At 35.8% G+C, this 27499-nt stretch overlaps 1 protein-coding gene across 5 annotated transcripts in view; it reads left to right on the top strand.

Annotated features, from left to right (window-relative positions):
- The window catches only part of CACNA2D1 (calcium voltage-gated channel auxiliary subunit alpha2delta 1), a gene marked incomplete at both ends in the record, with an annotated part of 429826 nt that overhangs the window by 374660 nt on the left and 27667 nt on the right, over positions 1 to 27499 (top strand). Inside the window, 10 exons of one of the 5 annotated variants that reach the window (XM_082308446.1) lie at positions 1509 to 1598; positions 4700 to 4768; positions 6392 to 6466; positions 7826 to 7900; positions 11598 to 11654; positions 15682 to 15753; positions 16841 to 16912; positions 21504 to 21565; positions 23835 to 23911; positions 25833 to 25893. In XM_082308446.1, the coding sequence (XP_082164572.1) occupies positions 1509 to 1598; positions 4700 to 4768; positions 6392 to 6466; positions 7826 to 7900; positions 11598 to 11654; positions 15682 to 15753; positions 16841 to 16912; positions 21504 to 21565; positions 23835 to 23911; positions 25833 to 25893 (710 nt within the window). Of the gene's footprint in view, positions 1 to 1508; positions 1599 to 4699; positions 4769 to 6391; positions 6467 to 7825; positions 7901 to 11597; positions 11655 to 15681; positions 15754 to 16840; positions 16913 to 21503; positions 21566 to 23834; positions 23927 to 25832; positions 25894 to 27499 lie in introns of all 5 variants that reach the window. The other 4 variants (XM_082308447.1, XM_082308450.1, XM_082308448.1 and 1 more) reach the window with 4 other exon arrangements.

The following is a 27499-nucleotide window of genomic DNA, read 5'->3' as shown; positions in this document are numbered from 1 at the left end:
TTAAGATACACTACATGAAGAACAGGGAAAAAAAAATAAGGCTTTCTTTTACATATGAGGTATTCTGTTAAAGTATTCTAATTTATTTATTTATTTTTAGTAGTTTCAGTGAGCCAATTTACAATGTGATCCCTGCTTCCCTGGCCAGCTGGCCCACAGCAGCTTGCGTGCATACTAGTCACGCTAGCATCCTCTAAAGCAGGCTGACCATGTGCACACAACATAACGTCTGAAGCGATCTGTGTCCTGCAGACCTTCTCTGCACACGGATTATGTTTTGGGCTCAGTTTTCTTCCTGGTCTTACAGGGTCCCTCTTTCATGCTGAGACACGACAACAATTTTTTTATGAAGTTCTATAAAACCAATAATTTTTTATAGTGTGTCTAGACAGTCATAGCCTGGCTGCTGCCATACTTACAGGATGATGCCAAGGGTTTGTATTACGCAGAGGAGGCTGTAGATGTTTGTGGGGGCATAGCCCTGCTAGAGCATCTGAACTCAGGGGGGCAGAAACAGTGACCTGGTACAATCCTGCTTATAGGAGAGGTTCCTGGATTGATCCAACCAGTCTTGGAGAGACACAGCTTTTTGTCCTGCAAAAAGGATGCAGGACAGTTTTAGGAACCATGCATGTTGATAATTAAGGGCACAGGACCCTGGAATTATATGGTATGATCCAAACTGACAGTATAGATGAACAGATATTCTCTTTAGTTGTCTGAAAGTCAATGTATTCACATGTCCAGAAAAGCAGAGAAATATCATAGCAGTTCTTTGTCTTTCCAAGGCCAGGCATGAAATTTTTTGGCAGAAAATTAGTCCTTTTTTTGGCTTGAATAAGAGTCCTTTGATTCTGTTAAACTCTTCCAGATAGTGTCTGGCAAGAAATATCCCTAATATGATCAGACAGATAGAAAAAATTGAAGACTGAAACAAGTTTGATGGCATCCACTCCCAAACCAGACCAGAAGTCTGACATCTCATAAGATCACCAGCTTTAGCCGTATTCCATGACTGAAGGGAGGCAGGGACTATTAGGTTTTAAAACTGAATTTTTTGTTTCAATAGAAGTTATACAAGTTCTTGCTGTAGGAGCTTAACATGCCCAGCTGCTACAACACTCACCCTCCATTGCCTACTCTCTTTTCTGGGTTGAAGGTTCCGCAATCTGCTTGTAATTTCATTATGTCATTAGCAATTAATTTGGGAACAGAAATAGTTGTAATTCTCACTTCATGGAAAGAGAGCAGTGGTTATGGATGTGTAAGGTCCATGTGACTGAGACTGAAATACAGGAATTGCCTTGGCAGTAGATACTGCAAACTGAAGACTAAATTGTTGGGTAGTATAATTTTGAAGAAATAATTAAATACTTCTCCTGTATTAGTGGTGAATTTTGACTTGTTTTTACTGGTCTTTTGATTGTTTTTATTTCATTATTTTTTATGCTGTTTCTGGACTTGGTCTAATAACTGCCTTCTGATGACTTTATTACTCTTTTTGGCAGGAATATCTGGATGTTTTGGGAAGACCAATGGTTTTAGCTGGAGAGAAAGCCAAGCAAGTCCAATGGACAAATGTCTATTTGGATGCTCTGGTATGATGTGTATTTATCTCTAGTAAAGTAGGAATCTTATCAAATCAGTAACTATAGGGGTCCATTTTCCACAGTTCTGAGGACTCAATTTCCTAGAGTTCCAAACATAATATTCTCACATTTCCAGCATCTGTACACTTCAATAGAGCAATTTTCTGAACAGCTATTTCTAATGTGTTGGTCATTACTTGCATCTAGTATCCTCCTAAGTGTCCTGAACTTTAACAGAGAAAAGCAATTTATCCTACACACAGATCTTTAAGTGTATGTCATTGTTGTCCTCAAATTAACAAAAGAAAAAAGGACCAAATAGTTTTCTAGTGCTGTACCTGTGCTGCAGTAGAGGTCATCTGTTATGTTACTGGTGTGGAGTTCTTTTTTTTTTTTTTTTTTAAAGCATTCCAGACAGAATGAAACCTGTCAGTTTTACTGGGTATTTGCGCAGATTTTGAACTTGGATCTCTAAACTATCATGGTTGTTGTAATTACTTGCTTGCTCAAGGTAATGATTTCTTTAATTGGATAGTGTATATAATGGGGAAATAAACAAAAAGATATATAAAATGCTTTCCTTGCTGCTGAATTTATCACTTTGGTCTTGTAAAACAAACATATTCAGGAAACTACGAAATACAAAGCATTATTAGCAGCAATCCAATCTGTTGCTCTAGATAACCTTCTTCTGAGTAACTCTAACTATGCAAAAATTACTGCAAAATGGTCATCTGGAATCATGTATTTATCCAAGTTCACATGGTCATCTAATGTCATGGCAAAATCCACTTCTTCCTGTCAGTCAGCATTACTGTAAAATTTTTATCAACACATCATAGAACTGAGTGTGATACAGAGGAACTAGTTTTTCTTTGGAATTTCAATGGCCAGAAGTTCATTAACCATGTGTTCTTGGTTACTGTTGAGGTACTTACTGGAAACATAGAGGATGTTATGACGAAAGTTCATATGTTCTGTACATATCCTGTTGTAAAGCCAAAGCTCAATTTGGAACTGGGGATAAAGAGAGATCTGTTTAATGAAGTAAAACGAGTGATACCTGCAGACTTCTGTTGCGTTGCTTTATATTTTCAGTGGGTTCATTCAGTCTTTCCTTCAAGCTTTTCTCCATTCATGTGTTATGTATGTTTGTATATATATAAATTTATATATATTTGTGTGTGTGCATACATGTATATTTATAAAAAGTCAGAGATGTACTTTTTACTAATATATTTTTTAAGTGAAGACCAACCCAAGCTAAACTGTTGAGGTAAAGGCTGAAATTTATGGACTTTCTCATCACGATGAGAGCATAAAGGCACAGGTGTATCTAATCGACTCTGATTCTTGGTTTTAGCAGGGATTGGGACTAACTTGTCACACTGGTTCTTTGTCTTAAATTCCCTAAAGCAATTCCCTCCTGTAGGGCTTGCCCTTCTCCTTCTTGTGCCTCACTGGGCTTTGTCCTATCTTTTTTTTCTTACTGTCCAGCAGCTGTTTTGGGGCTAAGGCTAAAAAAAGGCAAAGTGTATTACATGAGGCCACATTTGAATTGAGTTTAAATTCAGGTTATGAAATCCTAAAGAGATACTGTCATTTGATGCTGTCTTTCAAGACCTTCTTTAATAATTTGATGTATTTGTGGCAATTCACGCCTCTTTTCTTGCCCTATTCCTTCAGGTTCTGTAACAGTGTTGCTCTGATCTCACTTTCTGCAAGATAATCCCAGAATTTTCAGATACTTTCAGGTTTACCAGTTAGTCATAATTTATTCACAATTATTGTCCTCTCTAACTGTACATTTTTGGGGGAGGAGAGGGTGTTATTCCCCATACATACCCCTCCTGCTTCATTATGCATCTTTTCAATTCTCCTTCTAAAAAATATCCTCCTCTCTTTTCTTCTGATTCATCTCCATTTCTTGTTTCTCTTATTCTCCTAAAAAGTCCAGTTCTCCTTCTCTTCACCTTGCTTGTTGTAACGTTACTAACTCTGATCTCATAACCTTTCATTCGATACACAAACTTAAGCTCATGAAGGATGGTTTAAAATTCAAAATGGTGCTACTAGACTGGGCAAATGGAGAGCTGATTTCATCAGAGTGGATTAATATTTTAGCTTATTTTTTTCTAATGAAACAAAGGCAGAGAAGTGATACAGTTCATCACGAAAATACATGGAACTAGTAAGCATCAGTGAGGGGGGAAAATTTGAAATTAAAAATAAACATTAGGACAAAAAAAGGTAGAATAGAATCATAGAATCATAGAATGCTTTGGGATGGAAGGGACCTTTAGAGGTCATCTAGTCCATCCCCCCTGCAATGGGTAAAGCTGCCTGTGGACAATCTGGGATGGAAGACAAATGTCTTCAGGCTACTTAAAAGTATGGTTTTCTGGATCCTATTTTCAGTATGAGTTGTGACTGTTCATAGGAGAAAAAAAAAATTTCTTATATCTTCCCAAATAAGTGCAAAACCCTTGACTCAGTACCAGAAGAGACTGTGTGATTTTGCAGAACAGATGATGGATATTATTGCAAGCCATTGAAAAGTAGTGGTGATATGAAAAGTAGTAGTATTACCTGTTGGATTTTTCTGTTGATTGTGCCTGTATGTATTTGTTGCCTACCTATTTACTATCCTTAAGTTTGGATTGGCTTTCTCCTGTTTTTCTTTTCTTTTTTCTTTTCTTTTTTTTTTTTTTCTCCTCCCCCTACTAGCTGGATTTTTTAGTATAGTGGGAACTGTAGCTGTAAACGTTTTCATAACATTTCATTTTTATTAAACTATTATATCCTAAGTTGATGCACACCATCTATTTTTAAAAAGCAATTTATTATTCTCACCAACACACAGACACAAAAAAATGTAATTTTAACTTTCTGTGCATAAAATTATGCAGTATTATTTATTAATTATTTAGTCTTAATTATGTAGTATTATTTTTTCTTTTTTTACAAACTATAAGTCAGTACTCTAATCTAGTGTTTGGCTCCAGTGGATTGCAGTGTTTAGCTACCTGGATTGTTCTAATGTATTATAGTTCAATATTTGTTGTTTAACTAAAAAGTCTTTTTCTCCCCTCTGTGTGATTATTTCCTAGGAGCTGGGCCTTGTGATTACTGGAACTCTACCTGTCTTCAATCTAACAAAAGAACAAAATGGGAAAATAGTAAGCTGTTACTTAAAGAAAAAAAAAAAAGAATTTATTTGAATTAAATTTAATGCTAAACTCCTTGAAAAATGTTTATTTCCATACAGCTTTCTGCAGTTTGTCTTGTACATCAGAAACAAAGGGGTTATCTCTAGTTGCCTGATAACCTCCTGGGAACAAGAAAACGCAGATAGCCCTTTTTGTAGTTCTGAGTTTCAGGGTATGACATACCTTGATCTATCTCTGTGACCTGGTGGCAGTGGGAGTGCATTAAGTGCTCAATAGATGGGAAGCATATGATGATATTATTCAGGTCTTGCTAAGAAAGGACAGTCAGATATATTTGTAACAAGCCTGTGAAGCTATGACATTTCAGGGTAAAAGGCAATGATGTAGAGTCTTTAAATTATTTGTTTGTAATGATAATAGAAAATAGCACTGTGTACTTAGATTAAAGTCTAAGTGTTAAATAAATACAATTCCCCATCCCTATTACAGTCTGATAAGGAATGTCCTTTTCGCAAAATCAAAGTGCTGCTTTTTTAAAATCAGGCCTAGAATATGCTTTACAATGTGTGGTAAAATACGGTAAATTTGGTGGGATACTCCTGTTCATTCAGGTCAAAATATACAGAAGTTTAGACAAGATAGTCTTTGATTCAGTTTCTGAGATATTGCATAGACTCAGAATGAATAAATATGAATTTGATCACTACCATTTCTTTTATTTACTTTCAGAATAGTTCTCTCAGTTTCCCTTTAAAAACAAAACAAAACAAAACGGTTTCATAATTCATAATACAAGATAATGCCTGCAATTCACTGAGTCTGGTTGCAAAGTGAGAGACTACTGATTATCAGAGGATGTCTTTCTGAGAAGTAAAACAGCCATGGTCTAGTACAGAGGACCTGGATGGAACAAGAGGAAAACTGGAATCTGCTCGACTTAGGTCTCTCTATGAATTTTAGGTTACAGACTGCAAGATGCATCTTCCAATACATATTCCAAATTGATTTAATATGGAGAAGGGATTCAGGTGATACTATGTAAATGACCGCTCCCCTTTTCTGTAGTAGGAAAATAAATTACAAGTGAAATAAATGTAGTACCCGAGTCCCTGATTACAAATGCTGATGATTGTTTTAGTCAGTGGGTTTTGTTTGGTTTGGTTGGGTTTTTTTTCACTCGTCATTATACCATAGCCAAAAGAGGTTAATTGTTTTGTGGTCTCACTTATCAATTACCCAACCCAAGCATGCAATAGTAGCTCTCTATTGGTGCTAGTAATTTAGTATCTACATCATTGGCAATATTAATGCATCACTTTTGCTTTCACCTCTTTTGTTCTTAAATTTATTGTTTATTCATCCAGGAAAGCATCCGTATTCATCCAGGAAAGCATCCGTATTCATCTTCATAAACAGTTTTCATATTCTATACTAAATTCTGAATGTATTGAATATTATTTTGAATCACTTGGATATTATTTAAAATATTCAGAAGAGAAACATAAGTAAATAGGCAACTTTTCAAGTAGTATCTGTCAAACAAGACAAAGGCAAAGTCAAAATTCACTGACTTGCAGTTATTATGCATTGTAAATATGCCAAACATATTCTAACATTTTGGAATCTTACCAGAATCAGCTGATTCTTGGAGTAATGGGGGTTGATGTCTCTTTGGAGGACATAAAAAAACTGACACCCCGATTTACGGTAAGTTTCTTGTGTTGGTGGTTTCTCTTTATGTCTGATTTATGTATGATTTCTTTGCATGCTCTTTCATAAGTCATGCAGCAATGACTGGATGTGAGTCAAAATATCAGCAGGCTTCTTTTCATATATTCTTTTCCATTGTTGTAGATTTTCTGACGGTTTTCTCTCCAGCCATATATGTGCTTCTGTGTGAATTGCCCATCAGGATGCATTTGTAAAAGCCAACTTTTGCATTGGGGATGTACTCCAAGTAATTATTTTCCTGTAGGTTAAGGCACTGCTGTTTAGTTGAGTGTTTGGTTCTTATCACAATGTAGAGTATGCAATCATTTCATCTAATAATAATACTTAACATTTATATAAGACAATTCTTTATAGAAAAGTTCTTTAATACACGTTTGTTTGTACCCTACTCAGTATGATTGATTTATATATTGACATCTAGCTAGGGAACTTGTAAGAAAATAACTATTACTGTGGAAAACAACAGCTGAGGAAGCAAAGGAACATCATGAATTTGACCGAAAGCAAATGCAAAGTCCTGCATCTAGAATGGAATGATCCCATGCCTCAGTACAGGCTGGGACAGACTGCCTCAAAAGGCAGGAAAGGGCCTGGGGGTCATGGTGGAGGACAAGCGGACCATAAGTTAGCAGTGTGCCCTTGCAGTAAAGAAGGCCAACTGTGCAGTGACCAGCTGGAGTACTGTGTCCAAGTTTGATCTCCTCAGTACAAGAAATAGACTGAGATGCTGGACAGAGTCCAATGCAGAGCCACTAAGTTGGCCAAGGGGCTGGAGTACCTGGCATATGAGGAGAAGCTGAGAGACGTAGGTTTGTTCAGATTGAAGAAGAAACCTAATGGGTTACCTAATGAGAGTTATAGAGAAGATAGACCTCAACATTTCTTGAAGATTTATAGCAAAAGACGAGGCAATCGACATCGCTGTGGCAATAGAAATTCCAACTGCAAATAAGGAAAAAAAAATCATTGCAAGGGTGGTTAAACACTGGAGCAGGTTGCCCAGAGAGGTTGTGGAATTGCCATTGCAGGTATTCAAAGACCCTTTAAAACCTAGTCCAACTTTGACACTGGATCTTATTTTGATGTTAGCTCTGCTTTCAGTGAAAGGTTGTACCAGGTGACCTCCAGAGGTCCCATCAGCCTAAATTACTCTCCAAGTTTATGATTCTAAAAGAGTATATTAAGAAATTATCTACTCTATGTTCATATCTCACATATTTCCTGATTCCTGAGGAAATTTATTTTCCTCAATGTGATCATTGCTTGAAAACCATTAATTAATCTTTATTTATTACTTAAAACCTTGTAATGCTAAACCTCATTTCTTTTTTTCAGCTTTGTCCAAACGGATACTATTTTGCGATTGATCCTAATGGGTATGTGCTACTTCATCCAAATCTCCAACCAAAGGTATGAAAAACCTTCTAATTTATTTCTCTATAATAAGGGGACATTGTCAGAAATAACAGAAACATCTAAGATCTACTGAAAGTGCCAGAGAGCAATAGTAAAGATTTCTCAGTTGTGGGGGTGTCAGGAAAATCTGTGGTGCATGTATGGCTTCATCCAAATCCACTTTAGTCAGTACAAGACCAGCATCGACTTGTATTGAATTTGGTTATCAATAAAATAAAAAAGATGTATATTTTACACGCACAATTATATATGTGAAATAAGTGGTTTAATATACATACTAATATAAAACCAGCTAGTGGTAGCTGTAATATCATTGTGAAGAACTTGTGTGTTACAAGGTGCTCTCAAAGCAAACAGGAGTTTACTAGTGCACATGCTTATTTTGTGATGCTTTCTCATTTCAGAAATTGAAACCTTCATACTTGCCAAACCACAGAAATCAGGGCAAACACAATGTATTTAACTTCTATTTTTGTATTTGTTTATTTGCTTATTTTCTGTTTACCAGAGCTGAAACCGAGCTGCAGAGTTGGGATGGATCTAGCAGAGCACTCTTTCCCAGAATGCTAGATTTTTTAGTAGTTCAACTTGAGAAAGGCCTTTCATCCTTAAAGATGAAATCTTTATCTAAATCTGATTAGGACTCAACTCAAATCTCAGGAAAATTTAAGTCTAAGATTTCAGTCTGGCTTTATATCCATTAACTGTAGTTCTGAAATCAGAACTTTAATCTTTGTTTTAGTGAAGAGTTTCTCCATGTAAAACAATCTTCTGTTTAGTGGAATATTTGAAAATGCTTGCATTTTAATTCCATTAGAAACACACTTTCAGCAAATTTTGCCTCTTGAGTTCATAGTGCATAAATGCAACATTATATAAAGACAAAGTTAAAATTTAATTAACTAAAAATAAATAAAAAAAAATCTCTCCAGACTGAGAGAAATGTGTGCCTTATTTACAGATAAAAAGTTAGAAATAATGAATCACTGTAAGTATTGAAGACCAAACAATATATCCATGTAGTTCAGATGTCAATATTAACATTTCTTATTAAGATGGTTTGAGCAATATATGGCCAAGATAAATTCAAGCTGTCAATACACAGGCAAATAAGGCTAGTAAGGCTTCTGAACTTTAGTGGCACCCTATTCCAAGTTGTTGTTTAGCACTAGGTACACTTTAAAGAACTTTAGAGAAACTTCTTAAGTAATGGAAGCCTGTATTTGCTGCCTTTAGGCATGGAAATATTGTGTTTTTTGTAAATTGGATGCATATCCATCACTTTATTCCTACCAGCCATGTCCCTGTGGCAGAATAGCAGCAAGTCCTTGACCTCTTGGCTGTGACTTGTTTCTTCACCCGAAAGTTCTATCATAGCTACAAGAGAGATAGCAGACCCCCTTTTCACTACTTCACCATCTTTAACTGTCAAAGACAGAAAAAGAAATGAAGAATTCATCTACATATTTTAGTGATTCATTTAATTCTTAAGCTGGGGTAAGTCAGCATTGTGAATATTTGAATTAATTTCCTGGTGAAGTAATTAAGATGTTTGAAATCTTTTGTCAATTCTGTAACAAAAGAAGAAAGGAAAAAAAATGCTTCTGAAGAAGAGAAAGAATAACTTGATCTTAACTCTTGATGAAATATGCCTTCTGATTTATTTTGAAAGGACCCTTTTAAAAATAAAAGAAAAAAAAAAGGAAAAGAAAGTTTTTATATAGTCTTCATAATTTAGAAGGACTTCAGTTTCTGGATATATGCATCAGGTTTTCATGTGTTAAAAAGTGGAAGTTTTGATTTGATGATTTTGCTTGGTGAATTATTCTGAGACAAATATGTACATCATTACTGACCAAATCTTTCCTTTCTTAGAGATTACTAGAAATGCAGATGATGGCGAGTGGTCTATTTACCTTTTCCATATATGCAAATGAAACTATCTTTTTGTTAACAGAAGGAACATAAAATGAAGCAACTCAGTATTCTTGTTTTAGGCACAATGTTTTGAGGAAACTGATGGATATGGATTCTGTTCACCTCGTGCTATTATACTGCAGTGTAAACTCATAACACTGGAGAATAAAGACCCTTTGTTAGAGAGTGAAAAACTCTGCTCATACCAATTAAATCTGGGCAGACTGAGATGGGTTAGGATACTAATTGTCATGGTTTCTCTGTGTAGTTTTCTACTTAAAAGTATATGGAAGTCCAGAGATGCTTTCACATACTGCTTAAATGTTTGATTTAGCATATGTTTAAAAAGGGTATTTTATAAGTTATATGTTTTATGTTGTAATGTCTAAATGTAATATTAAGCATATGCATTATTATTGTTGTTATTGTTGTTATTAACAGTTACACAGACTAGACTTTTTCACTCCCAGTTTGTTTGGGGTGGTGCATGCTATTCAGACTGATACAAGAACTACGTTTTAAAACTAAGGTACACTACAAAAACAGATATATTTAGAACTCATGGACTTTCTTTAACATATCATATTAATTTTAGTTGAACCTCCTGGTAGCTGTTAACTTATTAACAAACAACATCTTAAACCTCTTTGCCAGCAATTTTTCAACAGATGTAAACTAAAACATAACTACGTCTTTACTTTTGAAGAGGTGAGGGTGTATTAAACTTCCAGTGGTCCCTTCTTCTGAATGTCTTCTGCTTTCCTTCTGAAAATCTGTTACCTCAAATCACAACTGGTTCAACACAGTATTTTGAGAAATTGTCTTGCAGTATCATCTCACAAAAAGAAGCCCCTAGAAATTTAGAACTTGTAAAGTTGTTTGCACAACTGAGAAAATTTAACAAAAGGCAGGTTCAAAAGCATATTAAAATCATTAAGAGCTTTCCCGTCATGTTCTTATTTGCACAGGAAAACTGTGCCAAAGCATAACACAGGAAACCTTTTTTTTTTTTAACTTTCAGTTTAATATAGTTTTAAACTGCTTAAAATACCATTTTTCAAGTTTATGTAGTTAGTTATACTACATTTTTAAACAAATGCTTAATTTTATGTTTTTCTGCCAATTTTCTTTGTGTGTCTGTGCGTATGTGCATGTATTTTTCCCATTGTCTTGGGAGAGAACAGGTGGATGTCCCTCCAAATAAACATAGTCACTGAAGTGAGTGCATCAAGCATGTGTTAACAAGATTAGTCTTAATTAGCTAAGATGTGAAATCAGTGAAGCTGTTCTGAATCTGTTCTAAAGATTAGCATCCTTGTCTTTCATTATGGTTTCATTATGGTTCTGATCAAAATCCATTTAATGGTAAAAATAAAATTCTAGATGCCTTCAGTAGGGTCCAGTATTTTGTCTTATGATTTATGGTTTTGACAGAAATGTAAGAGGAGATGGTTTTAAGAGCAGATGTAACAGTAAACAAAAAGTGAAACTCTTCTCATTCTATATTTTAATTCTGGAAGAGTTTGTGGGAGGGAGAGCTCTCTGTTAACTACATTCACATCGTTTAACATCTGTCTGGTTTTTGTTTCCCTAGACAAAATCTGTGTGTGATTCTGACAGAGAGCTCAGAACTCCTGATCAGAATGAGGGCTAGTCTCTGCTTCCAGTAAACGTGCACTGGAGAGTATAGATGTTGAGGGAAGACTTCCATTCTATAAGTAGGCTGTTTACTAATAGTGTGAAAATATAAATTACTGCTTTTTTGTTACTTCAGCAAATTGGTGTGGGCATACCAAAAGTTAAATTGAGAAAAAGGAGACCCAATGTACAGGTAACTTTGGATGGAGGTGATTAGTGCATTAGAATGCATAGACCTGGAAATACAATTAGAAAGCTTCTGCCCTGCTTACTAGGAAAAATCTAACTAGAGAACTGTTTACTTTGACAAACAGCTTCCAAAGCATGAAGCTTGCATCCTTCCTTGTTTAAATAATAGAAAACATGTTATTGGCTGTAGTGAAGGGCGTTCCATTAAATTATGGTGCTTTACTAATAGGTGCTAATTAGAGCCGTGCTGTAAAAATTATTCTTCAATCTTAAAATGAATTTGAAGGCTGGAAAAAAAAAGAGACTACTTGTGCTGGCTTTGCTTGCATAAACCCAAAGTCAAGAAAAGATCATTCTTACGACTTTATTGCCAAGTTTTATTGTACCATGTATGCTGTAATGCTGTATAACATTACAGAATTTGAGTGAACTGTTTAGTTTTTTTTCTGGGGAAGTCAGAGTAGGGTATATGTTTTATCTGCTATTTACATCACGTTTCTCAGTTTAGCAAACCCAGCTCCGGAGGATTAACTGCCATTAACCTGATGAGGGAAAAGGAAATTAGTAACATTTATGTAATGCAATCCCTGAGCAGAAAATACTTAATGAAAACTTAGACATCTTTAAAGGAATAGATTAACTATGTAACTAGCAAAATAACAAAATCAGGTACACTATACCATGTTAATTTCTTACATATAGGGGAGTATACAATGCAAAACCGGTGGCTTGCATAATACCACCAGTAAAACATGGTGTAAAATCCTGATCTAATTCAAGTCAGTGATTTCACCAAGTCTCGAGTGGCTGTGTTTATACCACATGTAGAAGACCACCTCTGGGCTAGATTTTTTGTTTACGCACTGGAGAAAGCAGCACTGGAACACAAAAAAGTCTCAATTTTCTGAGCACCCCTGGCTCAGATTTGGCTGTTGCTGGGTTTGCCCGGCTGTGCTGGCTGCCCAGGGAGGTGCAGCTCTGGAAAAGCACTGGGCTCCCATCCACTCCAGATGCTCCTGGTTCTCCCTCTGGGGCCCAGGATTTTGCTGCCTTCTTACCATCATTTATTTTAAAAGCCTAACAGCCTGTTTCTTCATTAGTACTGTGGGTAAGAGTAGGAACTAGGCTCCTGCAACTCAGCAAAGAAAGCTTCCATAGAATTTGTGAGAATACTGACCTCCCAAAACACATGACAAAGACATTTTAATGAACGTTTTTTTTATGTTGCTGCACCAGTTCTTTCTTTCTTTGTTTCCTTCTTGATTTGTCATTGAAGTAATAGATCTTTGCCTTTATTTGTCATGCTGAAAATGGATTGCACTCCCTTTATTTGCATGCTTCATTGCTAGTGATTTACTTCTGTTTTGTTGTATTAAGTTGTGCTGGTGAATGTGGTGGTGTTGCGCTTATTCTAGTCATGTCGCGTGCATGACTGGATAAAGAGAAGAGCAAACTGAACAGTAAGTTTGTTTCTTCATGGCTTGGAATAAACCCCACTAAATGGCAACCTTGGAAGAAAAAATTATGGAGCCCAAATACTGGTAAAAACACATTCTTGGGGGAAAAAGACATAGCAGGGAAAATAGTCTTCCATTTAAAGTACGGGGCTAGGAATTTTCTATTCTAATTTCTAACGGGTTTCTTTGTGCCTCAGGCACATCACATAATGTATCTATACATGATTAGTTTCTTCATTATTAAAAGTCATTAATTAAGTACCTTATAAAGAATGTGTGGTGGTATAGCATAAGTCTTAAACAGAACAAGAACAAACAGTTAACGTATACTTGAATTTTGGTGGACTGTTAAAGTTGACTATTTTGTCTTTGGGACTCCTTAACTATGGCTAGTCCAGGTTATCATTTGAAATGAATATTGACCTTGATTTGATGTGATGGCTTTTGTTTTTCTTTTTTTTACCATTTCTTTTCTTCTCTGTTCCTTTGTGTGTTGGAATGGAATGTGAACTTCACAAATGCCTCCTCTGCCATGCCAATGCCTTCATGCATGCTGTTTGGGTTTGACCATGCTATTCATTATCCGTTGCATGTAAGAAAATGTATATTTTTATTTATTTTTACATTTTAGCGTTTTGCTATTTATTTCGAGAGTGTGGATCTTTTTGGGGGGGGGAGCAACTGCATAACAATAATTAAACTGTTCTGAATTAGTAGAGAGCATATGTTAATGCTATTATATTAAAGTTACTAGTTTTATCTATCTTATATAAATAGGAACATAAAAATTTATTTTAAGTTATCAGTAGACATTTAAAAGAAATATCCAGAATCTTTGGCTGAAATATTTCCAGTGCATATTCTCTTTCTGAGAATATATTTATTGGCTTTTCTCTTAGCAGACAGTAAGTCTTACTTGCTAAGAAAAGGATTGATTCCATATACCGAGAAACACGTACATTTGTTCCTTCAAGAACATGAAGGAATAATCTTTTGTCTTCTAACACTATTCTATATTACAGTCTTGAAAATAAGGACTACTGTTAAGCTCTTAATGCTCCAGACGATTATATGAAGGCATCTTTTACTAGCTATTCAGGACGTTACTTTCTTTCAGTATGAACTGGAAATATATACGTAAATTGTGATGAAACATGCTTGCGTTCTTTGATCAAATAGTACATATACATTTATTATGTACCTTTGCCAGAGAATATTAAGATAGAAGGAATATAATCATCTTTTTGAAAGAAAAGACTTTAGTCTACCCTGTAAATAAGTTGGTATAGCTGAATCATTGAAATCCTATTGAAATAATAGTGTCAGCTAATGACAATTTTTGTGTTGCTAATCATATGAGAAACAGTGCTCAGGTACTGATATAACTAGGCCTTGAGGTCCTTTCATGTATGAACCGTCCTACTACACAAAGGCAATTATTATCAATCAAAATAAATTACTAAAACTGGACTTCTTTCATCTTCTATTCTAAATTATCAGATTTAAATGGTTAAATAATATATCCCCACCCATACTCTTCTAAAGATCCTTTGTTAAGTGGGTGCATTAAATAATACTGAGTAATGAGGATTGAGGATTTTTATACCACACGTAATATAAAGTCAATGGGGCTTAGCCAAAATTACTCAAAAAAAAAGAGTCGGATTCCTGAAAACTCATACAGATGGCTCTGTCCCAGTAGATGCAGACTGCAACTGAGTAGGGAGTAGAGGCTGAAGGGCGGCCTGAGCTAGTTCAGTAGAGCTGCAATAGTCTTCCCACACTCCTATGGGACCAGGGTTACTACAGATGCATACCACCAAACTTCTCTGTGCTCCATAGTCGAGGGTTGACATCATGTACACTCCTTAGGTCTTGAAGCTGCGGGTCGCAGTATTTCTGTGCTACAGGTTTCCATCTCTTAAATTGAGATAACAGTACTGATGTCAAGAGAAATGCGTTCAAAACTGCAAGGTGCTCAGGGAAGTCCTGTAATGCTGGCAATAAAAGTGGGGTTTATTTTCTTATAATAAAGAAATCCTTTATTGCAGTTGCTGCCTCTTTGAATCCTGAGCCGCAGTCCATTCCCACCTCATAACAGCAAGTCTGTAGTCTGCTTTTGGCAAAATTGCAAAAGACTGCAATTATCCCATCTTACCAGTCAGCTGGATAACTCTCCCAAATTTCCCTCTCCCTTCTTGGAGGCAGGACACCTAATGAGAGATTCATATCTGATACTTTCTCTGATGAGTCTTCCCCCACCCTTACAGTCTGCGACATACCAGCAAGTAGGGGAAGCAGCTTCCCAGCATGAGCCCCATACATGCCAGACTCTGGATGGACACTAGCCATTAGTGTTAATTTGATTTTCACTTGTCCAGTTAACCTCTCTATCCAATGAAATAAAATAAATGAGAAAGGGCCACTGGTAATTCATCATGCTATAAGAGATTAAAATAGATGGGTAAGTAAGACCAGTTAAGTAGCTTACTTAGAAATGAAGGGATTAGAATAACTCATAACATTATAGTACTCTGTCTTTATTATTTGATCATTCAATATCTTCTGCTTCAGAATCCTAAATCCCAGGAGCCTGTTACACTGGATTTTCTCGATGCTGAATTGGAAAACGATATTAAAGTTGAGGTGAGATTACCTGGTTTCTTAGTACCTGTTGCTGCTTGTATTTCACTATATAATAATTGAAAAACAATAAATGTTCTAGATTTTGAATGGGAATCTATTTCACTATAAATGTCTATTTTAAATTTGTCAAGATAACGACTTTATAGACAGATGAAGTTATAATGAAACAAGTTGAGAACCAGTATTATTCATAGGCAAGGGCAATGCACTATATTCTCATTTTGAAAGACACCATAATTGCTATTTAAATATATATAAATATATAATACTTCTTCATTAACAAGCAATTCCTGGGGAGGGGGCTTGTACGTTTTTCAGTACAGAACACTTTTTAATAGGATAGTAATATATTACCTGAAATATTTTAAAAGTATTTCCCTGTCTCTTACTAATGCAAGCTTATTGCTGTGGCAAGAGAGAGAATTGAGGAATAGTTAAGTGGTGAGAACAAATCAAATCCTCCATATATTTTTGAGTTACTAATTTTGTAATACATTCAGAAATCAGAATTTTTAAAAACAGTTTGTTAGTTTTGTGAAATAAAATGGAGGCTTTTTAAACATTTTACATTTTTTTAACATATTTTTTAACTTTGTTTGATTGTTCTTTCATAATGACACTATTGGTATCTGTAAATTCTGCCTTAAGTTTCTTTGAAACTCCTGCTTTGGATAGGAATTACTCTTGGACTGGTATAAAAATGGTTTTGTGAATCACTGCTGCTACCAGAATCACACAGATGTTCTGGGAAGCATGAAAAATGCTACACAAAACTCCTCCTCATCCACACAGAATGCACACTCTCTCTAGTGCCCAGCATCAAGGGGTTTTATGGGATGGTCTTGCTATGCAACGTATACCAGAATTGTTGCTTCATAACTCTACTGATTGAGTATATATTTGGATAAAGCAACTTCTAATTAGAAAAATCTAAAAATTGTAAAATTAACTCTTTGTTTTTAACAACTTTCATATGCACTACCATTTTCTGTGTTTGTATGAAATACTTTGAATCACTGAAAAGATTACTCATGTTACATGCAACACCTAGTTCTTTTTTTTTTTTTTTCCCCTTTCTTGCCAATAGATTCGGAAAAAAATGATAGATGGAGAAAGTGGAGAAAAAACATTTGAAACATTGGTCAAGTCCCAAGATGAGGTAAGATACGATCACAGGCAATTACATTTACAGGAACAAACAAAACCAGAAAAATACTGTGAAATGGTGAAAAGATGTTCATTTTGTAATGTCAGTTTGTATCATTTTTCCCTCTAGATTTGCTAGTTTTACTGGCTTATAGTAAAAGAAATTATGTACTTATGAAAAGAAGAATTGTTTTGTTGCTTGGTTGCTTTGGTGCATCATTAATCAGGCAGTTGTTGATGAGGTCTTACACTCTGTTCACCAGGAAATGGACCCAGCCTACTTCTGTGTATGAATCCCAAACCAAAATACTTAATTTGCTTGCAGAGATGTGTGGGGATGGGTTTGGTAGTTTATATTGTGGTTGAATGGGAAGAAAGTAGTGAGAAAAAAATATAACATTTACATGCCATAAGTGAAGACTATTTGGGATAAGCAAGTTCATCTTACAGTTACATTATGTACTTGTGCTTTCTGAACAGCTTGTTGAGTTCTTTATTTTCTTGTCCAAAACGCTCATTCCTGATAAAGATTGCTACTGGTTTCTCTAATAAGACAGATATGAGGAAATACTCAAATTTTATATGGATCCTTACATGTATGCTCTACTTCTTGGGGACCTTAATGAGAAGAAATCATGACTGGTGTGCCAAAGGAGCAGTTCTGGCCAGAGTATGCCCCACAGTTACAGTTCTATGACAGCTTTTTGAAACTGTTTTACTCTGAATGTAAACCAGATTGAAGAGAGCTAATTTAATGACTTAGCAGAAGAACATGAAGCAAATATAACATCAAGCAGACACCACACAACCCTTATATATATGAGCACACCATAACAATACTCAGCAGAATTGCTTGGGAGAGTGCAGTTAATTTTTCATGTGTAGTATCAGCTGCCCTCTCCTGTTGATCTCCTGTAACTTTGCTATCTCCAATGGCTCTGCTGTTTGTACTTAAATGGCAGAATGTTCCAGTGAAAAGTTCCTTCTTCTCACAAGGCATATGCTACAGAATCTAATCAAGTTAAATTGATAGGAAATCAGGTCTCAGAGTTTAGGCAGTTTTTATTCTGTTAAAAACAGCACATTCCTTCCTTATATTCCATTCAATGTCTAATAAATAGTAGCAACTTTTAAACTCTGCTTTAAATTTTGGACAGATTACACCAAGTGATGCCCAGTACTGAGCAGTTCCTATTACCAGTCCTCTGACTCAATTCTGCATTGTGGGGAGATTCCTATATACTTATTCTCATTTTGATACAGAAAAAAATATTTCATAGTCCAAGTCTATTTTTGGATTAAACTTGGTAGAAACTTACTAGTCTTCGTAGGTGAAAATCGGTGGCAATGCACAGGTTGTCTTTGCTGGATGAGGCTTAAAATGGAGCTGCATTTTCTGAAACATGTCTTGATCATTCATCCATGCTGTGATTTCACAATGTCAAGTTCACAGTCACTTGGTTCCACAGCAGACCTTTCCGAACATAGAATCATAGAATCATAGAATAGTTGGGGTTGGAAGGAACTGTTAAAGGTCATCTAGTCCAACTCCCCCTGCAATGGGCAGGGACATCTTCAACTAGATCAGGTTGCTCAGAGCCCCGTCCAACCTCACCTTGAATGTTTCCAGGGATGGGGCATCTGCCACCTCTATGGGCAACCTGTTCCAGTCTTTCACCACCCTCATTGTAAAAAATTTCTCCTTCTATCTAGTCTAATGGTTTTAAACTAAAAGAGGGTAGATTTAGACTAGATAGAATGGAATCTACAGGGAAATCCTGCTGTGTGAAAAAAATGTGTCTTTTTTTGAATGGTTCCACTGTTGGAGGACGGTGAATGAATAGGGCCTTCCTGGGACAGGGAGGATAAGCCCCATCTGATGTCAGTTCTGCCACCTCAGCTGTGTCAGGAGCCCGTCCTGCCTAGGAAGCCACCAGCGCTGGTCTGAAGGGAGGCTGGCTCATTCCTGACCCACTGTTGGAGAGTCCGAAGTCCTGCTGGCATCTGCGTTGGAGATAAGCTGCTCCTGAAGGGAGGAACTCACTGGGACATTTTCAGACTTGCGTTGTTGTTTTGTTTAAGGAATGCCTTTCCAAGCCTATGGGTGAAAAGGGCTCTGTGTAGGTGGTTAGAAAAGGGAGGATTACAAGGTTACAAAAATACAATAACACTGTTGGGGTTATACAAGAAATTGCATTCATGGCAAAGTTGCTGAAGAGATCTCAGGCTGTGCATGTATTTCTCAGGCTGTGTTGTAAAAAAGACCTGAAACAATTGGTCCTGCAACTGTTTGCCCAAAGAGGGAGGGAGAGGAAACTTTTACACTTGCAAATGCTGGAGTCAGCTACAGCATCGAGGCAGGGGTCGGGGGAGAATGTGATGTCCCTGAGTGCATGAGAATGTGTCAGGTATGCACGGCCCAGACCACAATCTCTATTTGACCAGAATATCCCAAGCCTTTTGATCCCAGGTGCTTCAAGTGCCCAATGAAATGAATTTCCCTCACCTTTCCTTGCGTCATGGCCCAAGATTTCTTCCTCTACTTGGACCTCTCTGAGAGAAGAAGGGAGCAGCCAGAGATGGCTGGCAATGATGGCTGCTTCAAGCCATTGCACCCTCCCAGCTGCAGGCTGCTAGGGCCAGAATAAAGCTGCTTCAGACCATGGGCTATGTGTGAGCCATGCATCACTTAGGACTTGATAGCTTCATCTATTTTCTTATAAAAAGGGCTGATGTGGTCAGTTGCTCTGAACTGACAGTTGCAGTCTTGAGGCTTAAAATTGATGTCCTTTTTGTTTTGCTTTTTGGTTTAAGTTTGCATTGCTTTCCTTTTGTATTGCAGCTGGTCCCAGCAGTGTCTTGGGAGATGACCTCATACTACAGCATAGACTCATAGCAAGCGTGGGTGGGGTGCACTGGAGTCTCCCAAGACCTCAGGGGCTTTCCAACTAACAGAGAAGATGCCATAGGAAAAAAAGCATTGCTACATTTGGGCAGCCAGGGCGGGCAGTAGTGAAAACTCAAGGGTCACAAAAACTGCAGTAACATGTAGGTTCTTTGGCAGTGACCACCTGGTCTCAGACCGTTCAGTAATGAAGCAGACAAAGGTAAATGGGAGCAGACATATGAGGACTTGTGGTCTCATGGATTATCTTTGAAGGGAGATTTCAGCCAGTTTGCTTTCAAGCATGTTCACAGTGCTTGCGGCAACAGGATTTGATATGAGCCCAGTTCTTCTCTTCCTTCCCTCCCACCTTGGGCACTACTTTTCTCTTGCCAGCGTACATGGTGTGCGACCCATGGCACTGTGCCTGATCTGGAGGGGCTGCCAGCGCTACGTTCGAGTGTCTGCTCATTCTTGAGCTGAAGTAATAGTATAGGCACATTATTAAATATAAATAGGCTTGGATAAGAATCTCCTCAGCCATCTTTTTACCTTAAATATAAAATATATCAGGGCATTAGATGCTGATACATGCATCTTTTTTTCTTTTGTATTTTTTTCCGTTTTCTTCGGGTTTTTTTCTTCTTTTCTTCTTTTTTTCTTTGTCTTTCCAAAATGACTATTAAATTATTTACACTGTCATGCTGTGCTGAAAGCAGCAGCCAGGTAATGGGAAGGTTTCAAATCATAAATGTCAAAAAAGACACCACTTTTTCATAACCACACTCATTTTCACACTTTTGTTTTAGCACAGGGAGAGAAAGAACGTAGACGTATACCTGTGGTGCCTTTCACCGATGTTTGTAATGTTGCAGTGCAACAGCTGCACAGACTTCATTGCTGGCATACTTACAAATGTCTGATTATAAAATAATAATACATTGCAGCTGGCATAAACTTGTAGTTTTCAAAGTGGAAAATTGAGTAAAATGATGTCAGCCAGGTGCATTAATGGTGAAATCTATGGGGAACTGTGAGACTGTGTCTATCACGTCATTTTTCATACCAAAAGAAAATGAATGGTAAAGCTTATCCTAATGTATTGTTATTTAAAAATAAACATTTACTTCCATGTTAAATTTTTCACAAATTCAAAAGCCTCCTAATGAGATTAGAAACATATGTAAGTTTAGTATGGGGTGCCTCTACAATGAGGACTACCTGCCTGTGCCTGTAGATATGACTTAAGTTTAAATGCATCAGCCAGTGGTATTGTGACCTGAACGGGCAGGCACTCAGTGTTTTTGTTGTTAAAGAGTTACCTACAAAGTCTCTTTATCGTTTAGGTTTTTTGTTTTCATAGTTTAAATGCAAAATGGTCCATAAAGGAGATAACATCTTTTATCAGATTTAAATTATATAGAAAAAGGTTTACATAGGCCTGGCTAATGAATTTAAAAGGGAAAATGATAGGTCATGTTTGTCTGGTTTTGGTTAAATTTGCATTTCGTTAATGTTCAATAAAAAGGATATAGGTGATTCTTTTGCATAATGTTTGTAAAATGTTTAAGGAAAAGAGTTGAAGCTCAACTCATGCTTTTAGCAAAATAGAATTCCAACAGATTTGTACTTGATTTTATACTGTATTTCTCAAGAAAAGGGCACGCTTATTGAAGCTTCAGATTTAATAATTTATTTTTTCACCAATATCTCTTTGTAGAGATATATTGATAAAGGAAACAGAACATATACATGGACGGCTGTGAATGGCACTGATTACAGGTAACTCATTTCTGTTCTCTGACTTCTTCTGTGTAGTTAAATGTCCATTTTGTTTATTTTGGTTAATATTTTAGCGTTACATTTTCTATACTAGCTAAGTCAGGACCAGATCGTCTTGTGCCCCGGCCTGTAGGATTTGCTCCTTTACAGCTCAGAATTGTTGCTCTTTCTAAGGACCAGAACCTCAGTCTCTCCTCCAGCTCTTCAGATTTATCACTAGGGTATTTCAGTATGCAGCAAAAAATGTTTTTATGATTGATGTTAAGAATCTTACTTTTCCTTCTACTTTCTGTATCACACCATACCTTGATTCTTAATTATACACTTTCTCTTAGATTCCTCCTCTTATTTCATCTTTTCTTTGCATTGTCTCTATGTTCTTGTTTTAATATACATATTAAAAAGGAAGATGCTATATTTTGGTCTAAATAAAGAATGTGACATGTTTCGTGCAAATCATGTTTCGTGCAAATCTTTTTCAGTCACAGTCATTGCTTATATCATGACTTTGCTAACCTTCATGTCCGATCTTAGGGGCAGGAACCATGCTACTGATTGTCTCCAAAATCCCTGTCTATTTGTGACAAATTTTAACTAATTAGCACTGATACTGTTTTGTATATAAAAATCATATGGTGAATGGCAGCAGGAGCAAATGAAGCAATGGGTAAAAGCACATCCCCCCTTGAAGGCAACGTTGGCGTGTATATTGTTTCAAACCCATTTAAGCACACAGCTCCGTAACATTAGAAGGAATGTAGAAACTTGACATTATCCAAAACAAGTTAAGGTTTACCAAGTCCCAGAAAAGTTAAACTACTCTAGTTCAAAACTAGATGGTACAAATATTGAGTCAAATTTTTTACCAAAACAATATTTTTATTGTGGTGAATTACAGTAGTCCTCAGCCAAGCTGATTCCCATTTTTTGTTGTGTTCTGCACAGGTGTACAGCCAAGGAGAATGCAAACATTAATTTATATGTAAAACCAAACAATCAGTTTTAACAAGAGAATGCAAATGTAGGATTTTAGCTTTTATTCAGCATCCCATTTTTCTGTTGAACTTCCTCTATCTTTATACTCTGTAAGAAAAGAAATTTTTTTTATCAAACTATACCATCTAGCAATCAGTAAAGAAATACATCTGATTTATATGACTTCTTAATTCTTACTGAGCTCCCTGGCATGAAATACAGCAATAAATCCATGGAGTCGCATTGCAGCAAAACTATTAAACATAAAATTATAGATTTTAATTAGAAATTTCTGCTAGCAGTAACTGTTAATGACAGGTAAACTGCTACTGATTTCCCTAGAGGAGAACTGGTAGAAGGCTATCACTAAATATTCAGCAATCTCACTTACATTCTGTTTAAATGGCAAATGTATCATTAAAGGTCATCTCATTTATGGCTCAATTGTACAACTTTTTTAATGTTAATTCTGCAGCTATCCATTAGAAACCATTGCAGTTCTACAGTCATGAAATCCGAGTGCAAATATTAAGGATGTGATGTGGGAGATGATGCTGCCTCTTTAATGATTACTCGTACCTCGTGTCTTTTGCATAACTTTTCAGAACTGAACTCTTCTACACGTGTATTGAATTTAGTTGCAAAAAAGAAGCCCCATAGGTTTTGAACAAAAATAAATATAATCTAAAAGAAAGTACATTGCAAATGCTTTGCAAATCTTAAAATGTTACTACAAAATTATGTTCAAAGGTTTTTAGTGGTGACTGCATGATTCAAGAAAATATTTTGCATCTTGAACATAATACGAATTCAAGTATTGCCAGATACATTTCCTAATGAATACCATGTTTTATTACATGTTTTATTAGTAAAAGGAGAGTCTGTCATTATATGATGCATGCAAATCAGTGCAGTACTACATGCTGGTTTTTACAGTCAATGATCATTTCGACATGTGTTGCATTGGGATGCTAAATGTGTTAGAGGAAGATAGGAGAAATCATGTATTTTATTATTTGCAATTATTTGGAAAGTCCTTGCTTATCCATTAAAAAGTGCATTTATGCTCAGATGCATAAATAAGAATGAAAATAAACTTAGGGAACTTCAAGACCGGCATGAACCTTCTTGTCTCTATTACAAAGCGTGAGGCTGGTGTGGCACTGTATGACTATCTTGTCTCATGATGATCCAAATTGCAAACTTGTTAATTGCTTTCAAAACACATAGAAGCTGAAACTGGAAAACTGATGCAAATAACATAATTGCTTTACTTGTTTCATTTCTATTGCAGTTTGGCATTGGTGTTACCATCATACAGCTTTTATTATATTAAAGCCAAAATAGAAGAACCAATAACTCAAGCCAGCTGTAAGTACTATGAAGGTTCCCTGGTTTTGTCTAGTATTGCCAAGTCTCAGATTCGCTTAAAAAAGCAATGTTTAAAATTCATAAATTTTGTGGAATTCACTGATGTTATCATGATGTACCCAAAATCTGCAGCAATGATTCTAACCCATTGTAACATCCAAGGTACAAGAAATATTCTATGAAGATAGAATATGTGCAGGTACCCCAGTTCCACTGACGATCCCTTCCCCCTTGCTCTGTGCCTACTGAATCATTGCTTTGTGTATCCTCTGTTGCTGTCATTTTAAGGGTCTGGATACTAATTTTTTTCATTCTATTAGCTAGATATCATGAAATAGATGACAATAGTAAAGCTTTTTTTTAATTTTTACAGTAGTTATAGTACATATTTAGCAAATTACCTCTACTGCCTGTAGAAATAGACTAACATGAAAGCGCTGTTTGGTTTGGCTTGCAGCTAGGTTTTTATTTTGCACTTTACAAATAGTTTTAGTGGATGTTTGTAATGTATTTTTGGATTAGACTAATTTCAAGCCATTTACAGATTCTGGAGAGATAATTGGAAATGGTACTTGTGAGTATTCAAAAGCTTTTTGGTTATTAGGTGTAGCTTAACTGTTATCTAGATGGTAGACAAAATAGAACCCGTCGTATCCTTTTAACTTTATCCAAGTGTTACAATAAACTTGAACAAATCTGCAGTTAACAGAAAGTCAGAAAAGCACTATGAATCTCTCTGACAGGCATAGATACTGTTAGTTTAGAGAAAACTTGATTAGCGCTAAATCACTGTCCTCTACCATCATCTTCTGTGTATGAAGTAGAATATGACAAGTTTTTAAAAAACAGTGATTTATTTTGTAACTTTATCAAACAGTGAGTAGTTTAAAATTAAAGTTTTAGTAAGTGAATATGGTTCTCTTGATGGATTAGATCATCTGGTTCTGCACTTATATCAATATAACCTGCAAAGCAGACCCTTGAAATAGCCACAGTATATAGAAGGTACTTGAGAAATAATTGAGAAGGACATATTCTTCAGTCTTCAAAGATGCTTGTCTTTTTTCCAGACTACAGCTGTATGTAAATTGAACCTTTGATCTATCTATGCACAATATTTTTATTCAAGGGGCTGTTTGAATAAAATATTGGTTTGTGACCCCTTTTGCTTTACCCTGTTTTTTTCTGTTTCCCTGCTTTCTCTTTCTGATGGATAGTGGCAATCAAAAAGGGCAAGTATATTCTTGTTGCTCAATTTCCTTCTGTTTACTGCAGTTGATATTTTTCACTTATATTTCTGTTCCTACCGGATATTCTCCTCTGTATTCCTCATCTCAGGATTTTTCCCATGATCATGTGGTACCATAGCAATAGAAAGGAAAAAAGAGATGTGAAGTGTTTTTCTGTTTTCATGCACGTTTCAATATGTTGCTAATCTCTAATCCTTCTTTGTCTGGTCCTATTAGTGTTCAGTGACACCAGCTATTAAAGCCATTATTTTCAGTAGCATTTAAAGTGATGCTTATATGGATGAGTTTTTAAACTTTATTGCAGAACATACTAGAAGCATTTTCCTTCATGTTCTAACAACACGGTATCCCAAATATTTCTTTGTATCAGTTTGTAATTCTAATGAAAACACCTCATGTGTTTTCATGTTGTCATGCTAATGAAACGTCTTCTCTAAGTTGTTAGATATGTTATTGTTGTGAGGTGTATGTTGTAAATAATAATCAAGTAATTTCTTCCTATACTGTGAAATACTGGCAAGTATACAGTATATTAGTGGGACAGTGTCTCGACATAAACATTTCTTTCTCAATTCATGGATGCATGTAAAAGCTAGTCAAATATTTTGAGAAGAAAAATGATGGCCAAAAGCTCAGTTTACTTACTTGATGTTTGCTGTTCATCTTTGTAGATTCAGAAACACTGAAGCTTGATCATTTTGATGAAGCTGGCTATACGTTTATAGCACCAAGGTTGGTTCATTTCACAGTAAAAAGTATTATTTCAGCAGTAAATAGGCATTTGATCAGATTAATGACTTTTATGAAATACAGACTTGACCAATAAAGTTCATTTTGGTAAAAAATATTAAGTAAAAGAATAGTTATTAAATTCATGTTTTACAAGATCAATCCCTTTTTTTGCTAGAGTATAAATAACATCTTCAGACTCTGATGCCTTTTATATTAATCAGAGGGGTGTAAAATCTGACGTCATCATTTATTGATGTTTTTAATGGAAATCTTATAAACATCTGTTCATTTCTTGTGGCCATGACTTTTATGATTTTCACAACGTTGTACCTTAGCTTCTCATTTGTAAAATAGGTACTCTAATACATATCTTGAGATGTTTTCCAACTCCAAGATAAAGTATTTCAAAGCTCTCTATCACTTAAGGAAGAATTAATTTTTGATTCATTGAACAAAAAATGATTGAGTCATTGAAAATTGGTCAAATAAGTTCATTTTTTCCCTGTTTTTTTCTTGTGAAATTGTGTAGCCCTTGTTGCCCTTGTAAATGTATGTCTGCAAGGGAAACATGGTATGACAAATAGTTCTTAAAAATTAAGTTCCTTTGAAAGGTAGTTATGATAAATAAAGGAAATGCTGTACCATCAAGATCAGTTAGGAATTGTTGCAGTTCTTATTTATCTTATGCATTTCTGTATCCTTTTAAATTTCAGTGAATAGATTGGTTTCAATGAATGGATTGATACGTATGTAAAACATAGTCTTCTACCTTCAAATGTATTCTCAGCTTAATTGTTTAATTTTTCTGAAGGACTGAAGTTACTGATAATCAATTGTACCAATTAGCAGTTTCCAGCAAGTCCCTAGTTGTTAGGCTGATCTACATGAACAAAGCCTGTGTGATATGGAGCTCTGTTTAAATGTGAATGTTTGTATAGTAAGGCAAATTCTGCCTGTAGTCTTTCAGGATCATGGTAAAGTAGGTAAAGGGTAATAGGATAGCTTATTCATATGAAATACTTGAACAGGCTTCTTTTGTTCCTAAAATTAATTTAATATAAAATGCTCATTTAAAAAGAGAGCTCCCTGCTTTACTGCTGAATACTCTTTACATTTTAATTAAAGTTGTTTAATGCCACTCACCATCTAATATTTGCCTTCAAAATGCCCAGTGACTTTTATTGTGCTTGCTTCTATTCAGTGAATTGCCCAATGATATATTGCTTTATTTTATTACATTATGTAAAGGACAGTACTTTACCGTTTATCTGTTTTGCATATGTCAAAACAAAGAGTGTTTATATGCTTATGTGCTGTGTACCCTATTAAAATTGCCTTTAAGACTTCTCAGAGGATAGGACTTTATCCCATAAATCTGGCCTTAGTTGAGCATGAAGTGACTATGTTTTAAAGAGCAGTCCAGGTACTTTCCAGTACAGTTTAACCCAGGAGCAGTGTTAAGTTCACTGGGCATTTTCTTGTTTAGTTTACAGACTCTATGATCACCTAATTTCATGGCCTACACTAGTCCTGAGTGCTTTTTCTGGGAATCTATGCCCTATCTATCTCATACATGGAGTCTTGTTATAATCCAGATTTACACAGG

The sequence above is a fragment of the Platalea leucorodia genome (genome assembly GCF_965183815.1).
Source record: "Platalea leucorodia genome assembly, chromosome: 4".
NCBI lineage: Eukaryota > Metazoa > Chordata > Aves > Pelecaniformes > Threskiornithidae > Platalea > Platalea leucorodia.
This window is presented reverse-complemented; position numbering and strand designations above follow the sequence as displayed.